Raw genomic sequence first — 12,702 nt, 5'->3', positions numbered from 1 at the left:
AATGAGAATAGTTATTTTCAACCAATCATATCACGAATAAATTGGTTTCATATACATTTCATTTCTATTTTAATATTACTACTAGAATTCAAATTTGCGCGCGCAAGCGCGCGCCTTACTATAGCGTTTGCATATATTTTCATGCTCATGATATATTCGACCAATCACGTTACGAATAGTTTGAATATTAGATTAGACTAGAATTCAAATTTGCGCGCGCAAGCGCGCGCTTCGACTGTAGAGTTTGCATATATTTTCATGCTTATGATATATTCAACCAATCACGTTACGAATAGTTTGCTTACATGATATATTTTCATATTTTTCATCTAAATTATAAAAGTGGAGGATGGATCGGCAAATTGAAACACGTGGACACCTGGACTGGCGAATCCCGGATCACTTTTGCCGGGAATGAAGCGCGGAGATCCTCGAACTAACTCCCGGGAGTTTTAAATTGTCTAAATTAAGTTAGCCGACATCTTTAAATTTTTTTTGCCAAAATTTATTGCAAAATTTAATAAATTAATTTTTATTTAAAATGTAGATAAAAAAAAAAAAAATTAGAATAGAATTAATTATTATTTATTTATTTAATAACAAATTACAGTTGCCATTGACGGTAAATTTTTTTCGACACAGTCGAAATAACATGGTGCAGAGTTATCACACATTTATATAAATCGAAGAGAATATTATTAATTATTATTTAAAAAATAGTAAAGAAATATTATTTGCTTTGTCAAAACTAATTTTAATTTTCGACACTTTGATTCACGCGGAAGCTGTTGATTAACTTGAGGTTACTTTAATTACTTTCAGTACTTTGGTAATTAACTGGATTATTTATTATTCAACATGGAAAGTATTTTTATACTGTTAAATTTATAATACGAGTTGATTAATACGTTTAAACATTTGAGTAAAAAAATTGATTAACTTTTAAAAATTGGTACTGTTTTTTATTTTTTTTTAACGAGACGGTTTGATTTTTTTAAGGCTTGGGGGTTGTTTATCCGCAAAGCGTCGCGTCTAATTGAACTAGCCACGGCAACAGTAATTTTACTTTTCTTCGGTAAATTGGATCATTAGCAATCGGATTGTGCTCGAGGTAAACTGTCTGGAGTTTCTTGTTCTTGGTTAATGCGTCGACTGTGCTCCAATCTTCTATTTGGTTATTATTAATCTAAAAAAATTAATAATTAAATTAAATGACATTAATAATAATCACAGAACTGACTCTTATTTTCTTAACAATAATATAGATTACCCAGAACTCTTCCAATAACTCCAAATGTTTGATGTTTTCAATTTTTTTAAGCTTATTAAAAGATAAATCGAGCGTGGTCAACAGTTTGCAGTTTTCCAGTCCCTCAATACAATTAAGCCCATTTTCTGATAAATACAATTGGTCGAGCTGTGTCAGAGTCTCCAAATTTTTAATTTTAGTAATCCGGTTGCTCTGCAAACTAAGCAGCTGTAAATTAACCAAATGACCCAAGTTTGCTATTTTTGAGATTTTATTTTTACCCAAAAATAAATTGGTCAAGTTTATGAGGTTCTCTAAATTCTCAATGGAACGTATTTTATTATCGCCCAACTCCAATAATGTCAGATTTGATAAATGCGATATATTTTCAATCTTTGTTATTTTGTTGGAAGACAAAAATAACTTTTTCAAATTCGTAAGTCGATCAAGATTTTCTATTTTTTTAATTCTATTGAAGGAAATGTCTAGAACTCTGTAAGTCAATTAAAATGTTTCAATTAATAAAAAAAAGCCTAAATTAATTTTTTAAAACATAATACTAAAGTTAAATAACTTACTGAAGATTCACAAGAGCATCCAGATTTTCAATGACAGTAATTTGATTGTCTCGTAATTCTAATTCAACCAAAGTAACGAGTGTATCAAGATTCTCAATCTTTTTTAATAAATTCCAGGTGAAACATAATTTTTGTATGTTTGTCAGTGGTTCGAGATTCTCCAACTTGGTCAGTCTTGTGTGATTGAAATCAAGCTCCTTAAATTATTAAATAATTACAATACTGAAGTTATAATAAAAAAATGCTTCTAAAAATTTTTAAATGAATACCTCTGACTCAGGATCCTCGATGTATATCCGTTCAGTTTCGGCTCCATCGCCAGAATCATTCTCACGGTCACCTGGCTCGGTATGACTGTCAGAATCAGCTCCGTTGTCATCTAGGCCACCGGATACGTTGTCTTCACCTTCGGGTTCTATTTCCTCAGATCTATCTCCTAAATAAACCCGAAAATAACCACCGTGTAAATTATTTTGTCGTAATTATAACCTGCTAAAGTGAGTAATTTAATAACATTACCTATAGTAACACACTTATCACTCTTGGTCTCCATTTTATCGTGATTACGTAAAAAAATATCAACACCAATTGATTATTGGAGCAGTTATAAATTATATTTATTACAATAACTCTGTTCTATTAAATGATTACTTTTTTTTTTTTTTTTTTCATTGATCTTCTCACATGCAACATAAACAGAATCATTGTCAGTGAGTGCAGTTTATTTATTTTTACTTTAATGAAAACTTGACTTTAGTTTTAGCGCGAAATTTGAATTTACTTTCAATTTTTTAAATAAAAAATATTTAATATATTTCAAAATTTTTTTTATTGAAAAAATTAAACTTATAGTTTTTCAAGTTTTTTACAGGTGAATTTTTTTTTTTTTTTTAATTATTTAATTGAAATTTTTTTCAATAAAAAATTTCTAAAAATTTTGAAATGTCGGTTAACTTGATTTTCATAAATGATTAATGAATAATTAGTTTAACAACAAAATTCCAATCTATTTCAACAAATAAATCATAAATTATGAAATAAAAAGTTATGGTTATTTTTTTCTCTCCACGATGGTCAGTTTCGATAAAGAATTAGGAAATAGCGATAGTTTAAAGAAAAAAAAATTTTATTTTGAAATAATATTAAGGTCGAGAAAACCGCTAGAACTTTAAATCCGTAGATTTACTTAAGATGTTTTGATAAAAGAAGAAATAACTGTTGGGTGGCGGTTGAGAAATTTCTCTATACGCACCACCGATTATTGCCAAGTATAAATGATTAAACCAATCATCTGCACTCGCAAATACTTAGCAGGATTACTTCTGAGAAGGGAGATTCTTTAACGAGTGTAAATAGACAATTTTTAAAAACAATAAATTTTTCCGAGTCGAGCAGTCGCGTCTCCTTTCATTTCAACGCATGGCCGCGCACCCGTATCGACCTGCAACACACCCACTAATCTTTAATCCGTTAGTATCTCTCGCTAGCTTTTATTTGCCGCGGCTTTACTTTGCTTCTTATAATTTAATTGCATAATACATAAATAAGAGAGAGAGAGAGAGAGAGAGAGAGAGAGAGAGAGAAGAAAAGTAATGATCACCAAGGGCCGATATTTCTGTACTCTAAATTAACGCCGACATTCGTAAATGTAAATATTTATTTTATTAATCGAAAGAGATTGAAGATAATTGTTCCACGGACATCTTAATATCCTCAAGGATTAACAAGTTGATCATGTTAATTATCTTGAAGAAGATTTATGTAACAAATATTTTTAATAAATATCTGTAAGCGTGCATGCTGAGCCTCAATACAATGATTTCAATGCCCACGCAATGTGTATCATCCACTCTCTTATTCTTATTCATTCATTTATAAATATTGCTCATACAAGCTCAATTATTATTGAAGATATGTGTGAGTGAATTTAATTTTAACTCTGAGCTTCCGCTTTGATTTAGTTATAGCGAATAGTATACCTCGGAAAATTCCCACGATTTTTCTTCGCGTGTTCAATCGGTAGACTGACTGGTCAGCTGTCTGCGATTATTAACGCAACTCGTGAGATTCTATTTCATCATTCTTATTCAATACATTTTATGAAGAAAGAAAAAAAAAAAAACACCCATCTCATTACTGAATTATGATTATTAATTTTTTGCATTCCTGTAAAGTAAAAAAATAATAATGACAGTGTTATTAGTAAATAGTAAATAATAAATAGTTAAAATGTCAAAGTACCTTAATAAAAACAACCTCGTGATGTGGTGCTCGAGAAGTATCGACTCGGGGGAGTAATCGAGGTAGTTTCTGCTCTCGAAAATAAAAAAATCCTGAGCTACATATAGAGATAGATATTATATAGAGATATAGATGAATTTGTATATTAGTATGTGTTGAAACTTACATAAAACGGACCACGCCCTGGTCTCTAGCTTCAGCTCGATCGTATATCCATCAGATCCTCCAGAGGACTGCTATTCCATGATAATAACTAGTACTGATCCTAGCGCATGATCTTCAGAGAATTTAAATCACTGATGTGTGATTTAAATTCAGCTTCAGGTATTTCTTCTGAATCGTACATCTAAATCATGGTATCAAGTGTTTTCCGGAGTGTTTTCTAGTGTAGTGATACCTACGCCTGGTCTTCAAGACTTCAATCTATTTATCCTCCAGTTCCTCCCGTAAATCCACGACGGTCTATTATCTTCCACTCTATTTCATTTTATCCCATTCAATTTTATTTTATTCAGACTGTCTGGAGTGTCTAAGTGCGTGGGTGTCTCAAGACATCTTGGATATAATGTTGGACTCACGCGTTTACGCAACAGGGATCTAAATTTTGTTTAAATTTAAAACAAAAAAAAAAAAAAAATATAAATAAATTGGATAATGCGGTGTAATTATTCGAGTATTGAAATTCAAAGAATAACAAGGTAGAAGGAATTATGTAAGAATTCTTAAGAGACAATCGATTATTCGTGAGGATTTTGGCCCAGAAAATAAAATAACTAAATTACCAAAGCCCTAGGGGTTTCATTAAAAATTCCCATGACCTCACGACTGGATTTAATGTTTTTATCAATGCAAGTTTGGTTGAATTTTCTTCTGTGAGATAAAATATATATATATATATATATATATATATATATATATATATATATATATATATATATATAGGGATAATTAAATAATAAAGATATTTTAAAAAATGTAAATCACCCGGCGGAATGCCAAGATCGAGAAGCCAACGGCCTCTGAGTGATCCACGACATCGATCGATCGAGTTAACGGGGGGTTTCGAAAGCGAAATTAAACTACCTTCTCCTTACATTACATAGTTACACACCAGATATAGTTATTTTTAATATCATTATCATTATTGCACTCCCGAGTGAGACTACTCCGGATTCGGCTTCAGGGAGGAGTTACGTTAGACTCTTTTTATTCTATACTCTCCTATCATTACATTTTAATTTTATAATCTTCTCGCTTGATTGATCACTCGAGACTCGAACTAAATATTTAATCTATAATATATAATATATAATATACAATATATATCTTTTGAACAATCACCAGCATTAACTTGTTAATTACCTCAATAATCTTCGGCTATTTTTTAACTTAAAACTTTCTAATAAAAAAATTTAATTGTTGGCATTAATCAATTAAATAATGTTTATAAAAATAATGGTACTTTTTAAATATTCGACGATCAATAACGTCAGATAAAGCAACGCGTCTTAATCACAGTACCTACATACATATATACAAGATTAATGCGCCTTTGAATTTGATAATTTGAGGCTTGACACCGCACTTAGTCTCTCCGGTCATCGTTTAATTGCATGTTCAAGTGGGTATTTATTTTATTTGGGGCTTCCTCGACACAAGTGGAATCGACGCGTCAATTAATATGCTTTTCGCCACAAGACTTTCAAATAAAAAAAATAAAATAATTGCGCAAATCCTTGAAAGATAAGTCGTTGGCATATACTAAAGTCATATGCTCTTTGCTCTGGCCAGAGAGAATCAGGGTGGCATCAGCACTCTTGTTGCTGTTGTTTTACACATGAAATACGTCAACTTTACCAAACGGATTCTGATTAAAACTTTCATCTGTCCATCAAGGGCGGAAAAAAAAAAAAAAAAAAAAAAAAATAACCAAGCGGCAACAGCCGGCTGGTAATGACGGAATTAATAATAACAAAAAGGTAAATTAAGAATAAAAACCCTGCGTAAACGGATCAAGTAATACTGGAGTAATCATCCTCGACTGAAAGTACTGAAAGGGATTTAAGTTAAGAAGAAAAGAGCGTGACTGCCCTTGGCCGAATGTAACATTAACATTGGTGAAGTGAAGAGGAGCTGAGGAGCTGAGGAGCTGAGGAGTTACTTTGGTATACTCACTTTTATTTATTCACGTATACGTACACGTCCGTATTAAATAAAAAGGAGTTACGAAATATAAAAGCCTCCTTGATACCAGTTGAGATCTCACGGCAATTCGGTGCATCAATTATCTTTATAAGCCACTCGGTTGTTGGGCACCAGGACGAGGGCTTTCAATCTGAATACACCTTGGATCGGTATACTATCGAACTTCCCAATGCATCTCTACTCTTTTATTGTGAATACAGGAGATGTAAATCCTTCCAAGGCCTCGCCCATCATTGATTTACATTCACATTCACCTTCTCTCCATTTTTTTTTTTTTTTTTATTATCGATCCATTTTTATCCGATTTGCATGATGTATCATTAAATAAACTATATTATTTTCGGCTTCTGAATTTTTTATTTTATATTTTAATCTTATCGATTTAATTGTCGATTTATTAAATAAATTGCTTCCTTTTAATTAGTAAATTGGATAATATATTTTTAAACGACCGGAACTCCTTCCATTAAAGCCTAAAAATTAATAAGTGGTAATTAAATCAATAAAAAGCGGTATGCAGTATTTATACTTAAATGGGATTAAATTAAATCCTCTTGTAGACTCGCACAATTAAAGACGATGTCAACTACGTACAAATTAATCTTACAGTTTCATAATTTGACGTGCAATCATCACCATCCGGTTCTGCAACAAATAATTTTTTCATCCGCAAAAACTGCTGTACATTTCCTCGAGGATTGCTTAAACATAAATAATTATTAAATTAAAGATTCATTGGATTGTGTGACTCATTATCAATGAGAGGATAAAAAAATATATTAGGAGTTTAGCTTAAGAAATAAAAATAATAACAGGAGACTGGATATATCAGCAGAGCGGTAGGTCGATCTAGTTGGATCCCATGCACGAGTGATCTCGATTCCAGGTTGTTGTTGTTGTTGTATCAGTACTGCACGGGTGGAGTCACGTAGGAGTACATATTGTAGTGGTGCTCTACAACGACGTTAAAACGTCTCTTTGCACACTACACGTCTAGAAAGCCAAATAGCGAGTTAAAACTGGCAAGTATCTTAGTCTTACTACACGTGTGTGATTCCTCTTTCTCTTGGCCGTCATTAAATGTTTCTGTTTCTGTTGCTGTTGTTGTCATCTACTATTTTATTATTATCATTGTTGCACACGGTAAATGTATAATAGAGGACATGGCAATTTAAAATACCTACTGATAAATAGAATAAAGTAAAGGTCCTGGTGGTGAGGTGATCTGCGTGTTTGTATATCCGCAACTAGATGAATAAAAGACCAATGTATACATTTATCCTTGTTGATAAAAATAAAAAGAGTTGACTTGGCTCTCTCGCGTCTCTTGGTGAAAGTGAGCGCATTCCATGGCCACCGGGACCACGCCCGATTAACACAACTTGCTTAATAAATATCTATATACATTAATTTTACATTTACACGCTCAAAAGTAGAGTAATGTGTGTAAAATCATCGGCGTGGTCCATACACAGTTTTCCCTTGCGCCATCGCAGCATGTATCACGAGCACACTCTCTCAGCTAAAACCTCCGACATACGAATAAACCGAGCAGAGAGAAAAAATTGATGCACTAGAGGGTATTATGCAATTGAATTAAAAAACAATTAAAAAAAAAAAAACAACCCCGTAGTTTTATTATTTTATTATTTTATTCTTTCTTTATGTAAAGCTAAAGATTATACCATCAACCTAAAGATTATTATATGGGGGTATTACATGGTAATTTTTAACTTTTTACGGATTTTTTATAATGTAATCTCTGCAATAGCGAGTCTATTTGCGTAAAACTACCTCTAATAGAGTTCTAGAGGTAAGTGTTTATAATTAAACGGGCAGTTAATTAGACGAAGCTTCAAAGAATAAGGAAAGTTGGATATGGAGTTATATGTGTAGGATGGGATTTGAGACATCAGTAAACCAGTTTTTCTATTGGATCCTCGGCATTTCCATTTATACTTATAATTGACCGAATCAAGTGTCCGATCTATTTAGATTTTCACTGGTGTATATCCTTTCTGTGTATCTGTATCGGTATTTAACTCTGAGACTAATGATGCCGCCAATACCTAACTAATGAAGACAACTTCAAGAAAAAATTTATATAAATTTACGCTTATCTATCTAAGCCTTCAAGGAAGAGTCTACATTTGTACTTACTTGCAGGTTTACACTTTTCAACATGCTGATAATTTGCATTTACATTTTTCTTAACTTCAAACGAAGTCTATTAACTTTTTTTAAATTTATTAAAGTCCTGAGATTAAACATGTTAATTAATATCAATATTTTATCAGCTAGACAAGTTTAGTCATTAAAAAATCTATCATAGATCTTGATATTTTTTTGTCACCTAGAAATATTTTTACTGTAATCAAATATAATAATATATAAAAAAAAATAAAATAATTATGGTAGTATAATAGTAGAGCATCTGAATAAGGAATGAATTTAGTACCGTTATGATTACAGGACACCACACAGTGACTGCAACAGCAACAGCAGCAACAACAGCGACTACTAGCTTTAATGCTACTCGTTGACCAGCCTACTGTTATAATAATAATCGTGGTAGCGTAAGAATGAACGAGAGAATAGAAATAAATGAAATAAAATATAAAAAGATAAGCTGAGCATTGTCGGGTTAGCCTTCTATCCGGAACAATCTAGACCAGGCCCATCTTTTACATTTTATTATTCTTTTTTTTTTTTTTTTTTTTTTTTTTTTTTTTTTTTTAAAAAAGCTTCTTCACAAAAGGTATAAAGGTATAATGCTACCGTTATTATCGTAATTATGTGCACTTATCAATTTCTCAGGAGTCTTTATCAATTACGAAACTATCTCGAGTCGTGACCAACTCGGATTGGTTTACGACAATAGTTATTATTTATTAAATAGATAATTGTGATGAATAATTCGATTAAGAATTTTTGATAAATCGGAGCTTAACTTTTGTTGGTATTTCATTTTTTTTTTTTTTTTTTTTTTTTTAATCGCAATTATTGGTTGCCAAGGGACCAAATGTGTCGAGGATTAATTTACGATTGACGTTTTGCTGGTCATGCTCTTGAGACTCTGGAAATAATTTTAATTAACAGGATCCATTATTGAATAAATAATTTATTATTCTTACATACTTGTAATATAAAGTAGTTGGACAAATCGCTGCATACAGAGATCATAGAATTTCAACGAGAGTTACTTTCTGAGTATAATATAAATCAGTCTGTAAGTTTATAAAATTTAAATAACTATTAAATAAATTATTAAGTTGTGACTGTAGACAAAAAAAGATAATATAAACTGGATCAGCGACGAATATCACCTCTAGATTTCTCGATCCAGCCGTCGACTATCCCGTTCTCGATTGAGGAAGTCACTCTTGAGGCTATCGATCGCCTCGACACTTCCGCAATGCTTGTTTATTTATTTTAATAGTTTTATTATTCATCTGGAGTCTTTGTTGCTTTGTTCCGAATGCACTCTGACACACACGTGGACAATTGGACCCGAGAAATCGCTGCGTTATGTATTTTGTCCAAGTGTTTCACGATAAGATACAAAAAAAATAACTAAAGTCCATTGTACTCGGAATTTATTGGATTAAATTCATTGTCGATGTTACCAAGTGTAAACATTATTGTCTTCCAGTAAATTGTTTAATGTATTGGGCTTGACTGAGAATTTTTAAAACAACTCCAGGTATCCAGGCCTCCAAGATAATCTGTAAAATTTAACATAAAATAATTCTAAGGATTGATCATTGCAAAGAATTTAAATATCATAAATTACAAGGAATGCCGATAAATTTATCTTTATTTAAATTTTAGATAGACAAGGCGTCGGAAAAATAGCAAATAGATACCGATGTCTATACCTATGTCAGTGATATTAAATATATAACTTCCGGCAAAGACCTCGGATAAACTTTTGTTCTCATCCTTCCCACGGACGCAAGTAAAGGCGACTGCTCAAGTTGTTTTAGCCTCAATCCGCTGGTTTACCTCAATCTCAAACTCTATCTCCGCGTTTATTTCGAGGGATCCTTGAGTACATATCGCTCCAAGCGGTTCAATACACGGTACCGCGCCTCCACAAAGATAGATGATCTTAAACTTTCAAAAACCGATTGGATGTTGCCGTATAACAACACTCGAGGTTACGTGTTAAGTTGATCTAAAAAAAATTTCGACAATAATTGATTTTTAAAAATTCACCTCAAAAAAATTGAAATAAAAATTTAACCCGAGCGAGCAGTCATCAATAGCCAGTAGCTAAGAAATCCAAGTCGACGCTGGTATTGCTGGAATAAAACAAACAAGAATTATTTAGTATTATTGAGCACGTCGAGTAATAGCCTCAATTAGCCGCAAATAAAAGTCAGGAACTGTAGAATAGGAAAAGTCGTTCTATTCGGGATTAACGAGCGTACATGCATGAAAACGATACGTGGGATTTTTTTATTAGCAATTGAGATTCTCGATCGCTATTATACTGCTTTAGCAGACGGTTAGACGGTAAACCGGAAGCCACATCAACCAAGACAGCCAAGAACAACCACAACATAAAACCTTAAGCTTTAATCTCGGGTTCAGCTTTATTTAGCATTAGTAAGAGTTCTCTTTTAGTATATATATATATATATATATATTAAAGATTAAGAACCGATCTTTCTCCATCAAAGATCTCCAGTGAACGTGTTAATTTGATAGCTCTGGCATCGAAATGGAAAATGGAGCAGCGTAGACGCATATTTACACGTACTAATATCGGTTATATTCTTGCGGAGCAGTCATGTAGTCAATTCTGTGTTAAATCTCTCTTTATTTTTATTTATAGTCCTTGAGAAATGAGAAATTGCATTAGTATATAGTTAAGTTATGTATAGAAGCTATAAGCTAGCACAATCCAAGGCGTAGATGCTGCACTGATAGCGAGTCCACGAGTACTCGACTCGTTTAACTTGTGTCCAGTATAAAACACGCCTTTTTATTTTTTATTTTTCGTTAGAAGATAAAATAAAAATAAAAATAAAAGTTGTTGCTCTGTAAATATATTGAGAGGGGGATAATAAGGATTGAGGTATAGAGAGCGTATAGGAGTGGACGTTTGCTGGGTGGACGTCTTCAAAAAATAAGGAAGTGGATCAGAACGTATATCGCCTCGTAGGGGGTCGCAATTTCTAATGCTCTGGCGTGCTCTGGGTAAATTACATTACGCTCTGTGCAGCCCAGGACTCTCTCCTCCGCTGAAAAAGGATGACAAAGCCTCTTTCTCTTTGTAAGCCTCAGAAAGATCTCCCAAGAGAGAGGAAATTATTTTATTATTTTACTTTGCATACGCAAATGTGACTTTACTCGAGAGGTGAATGTACAAACACCTTATTTATAATACCTAACGCGGCTTTTTTTATATTTATACGAGTTTATTGAGTTATTACATCATTTATAATTGTCTCGTTATAACATACTTATAATTAATTAAACGATGTAATAGATAATTATTAATAAAATTTAATACTTTGTTGATAATATACAAGATTCAAATTTTCGAATTGAAATTAAAAAAAAAAAATTGAACTGACAGAACATAGGTCGAGTGGAGCGAAAGATAATTATTAATTTGGTATTGAAAATTAAACATATAATTGAAACTGTTACATGTATATTAATATAATATAAAAGGTAGTATTTAATCGGATATGACATGTGGGTCATGTTACAAAATATAAAACAGGCAATTACAAGCACTCTATTTAAAATTTCGAGGCAGGTCAGGAGAGTAAAGAGATATTTTTTTTATCTTTGATATCGTGGTAGATATTATTATATATTATTTAAAATAATGAGTTAAAAGTGATTGGTTTAAATTTCCCGTTTTCTTATAATATAAAAGCTTCAATTTAATGGACATTAATTGCTTTACTCTCGATACTTTCCAGATTGATGTATCCAGTATCATTTTATTCATCCAAAGTCGGACTTATAGAGATCAAGTAGTCTCTTCGCTTTCATCAGGGAACAGCCGGAGCGAGCTAATATGAAACTGAAACTAGATCGACCGGATGTTCTCTATTGGCTCGTCCTGATGGGGTTTTTAATTTTCCGATATGTTTCTACACGCATATACATTTAAACAGACCTACGTAGAGCTTGGACTCTACCGTAAACCGTAACCGTAAGACTGAGCTTGTTTTTAATGACATCGATGATACCTGTGTGCCTTCTACGTCGCTTCTAACTTCATTAAACCGCTGACATTTAAATTGTTACCGCTTACAAGGTAATCAACTCTACAAACTTTATTAACTATACCTTTTTTAAATTTTTCATTTAATTGGAGTAAAAAATTCAGCCTCTAAAGGATGTAAGGACTCGTCACTCTGTCAAACTTTAAATTTATTACCAATTATAATTATAATTATTATC

The 12,702-nt window shown here is 32.1% G+C and overlaps 1 protein-coding gene and 3 long non-coding RNA genes across 4 annotated transcripts; all 4 read right to left on the bottom strand.

Annotated features, from left to right (window-relative positions):
* Window positions 1-569: 569 nt before the first annotated feature.
* On the bottom strand, window positions 570-2,505 carry LOC141537384 (uncharacterized). Its single transcript, XM_074258392.1, has 5 exons — window positions 2,347-2,505; window positions 2,097-2,263; window positions 1,828-2,024; window positions 1,271-1,742; window positions 570-1,186 (listed from the first exon to the last, which is right to left on the bottom strand). The coding sequence occupies exons 1-5, from the start codon at window positions 2,378-2,380 to the stop codon at window positions 1,013-1,015; spliced, it is 1,044 nt and encodes a 347-aa protein (XP_074114493.1). The 5' UTR covers window positions 2,381-2,505; the 3' UTR covers window positions 570-1,012.
* Window positions 2,506-3,936: 1,431 nt separating this feature from the next.
* On the bottom strand, window positions 3,937-4,444 carry LOC141529220 (uncharacterized). Its single transcript, XR_012479544.1, has 3 exons — window positions 4,235-4,444; window positions 4,069-4,165; window positions 3,937-3,993 (listed from the first exon to the last, which is right to left on the bottom strand). It is a non-coding gene; the product is annotated as an uncharacterized LOC141529220 (long non-coding RNA).
* Window positions 4,445-7,955: 3,511 nt separating this feature from the next.
* Window positions 7,956-9,331, bottom strand: LOC141524628 (uncharacterized). Its single transcript, XR_012478736.1, has 3 exons — window positions 8,732-9,331; window positions 8,434-8,626; window positions 7,956-8,359 (listed from the first exon to the last, which is right to left on the bottom strand). It is a non-coding gene; the product is annotated as an uncharacterized LOC141524628 (long non-coding RNA).
* Window positions 9,332-9,348: 17 nt separating this feature from the next.
* Window positions 9,349-11,678, bottom strand: LOC141524621 (uncharacterized). The gene is made up of 3 exons (XR_012478734.1): window positions 10,152-11,678; window positions 9,600-9,998; window positions 9,349-9,500 (listed from the first exon to the last, which is right to left on the bottom strand). It is a non-coding gene; the product is annotated as an uncharacterized LOC141524621 (long non-coding RNA).
* Between the last annotated feature and the right edge of the window lie 1,024 nt (window positions 11,679-12,702).

This window comes from Cotesia typhae, unplaced genomic scaffold (genome assembly GCF_013202065.1).
Source record: "Cotesia typhae breed Kobodo isofemale line unplaced genomic scaffold, CoteBio_Ctyphae contig_11, whole genome shotgun sequence".
NCBI lineage: Eukaryota > Metazoa > Arthropoda > Insecta > Hymenoptera > Braconidae > Cotesia > Cotesia typhae.
The sequence above is the reverse complement of the archived record's forward strand: the minus strand, read 5'-3'. Positions and strand labels throughout refer to the sequence as shown.

Coding starts and splice junctions, on each gene's coding strand:
- LOC141537384 (XM_074258392.1), bottom strand. CDS start 2,380: ATGGAGACCAAGAGTGATAAGTGTGTTACTATAG. Junction 2,025..2,096: donor TCGAGGATCCTGAGTCAGAG/GTATTCATTTAA, acceptor TAATAATTTAAG/GAGCTTGATTTCAATCACAC. Junction 1,743..1,827: donor GATGCTCTTGTGAATCTTCA/GTAAGTTATTTA, acceptor ATTGACTTACAG/AGTTCTAGACATTTCCTTCA.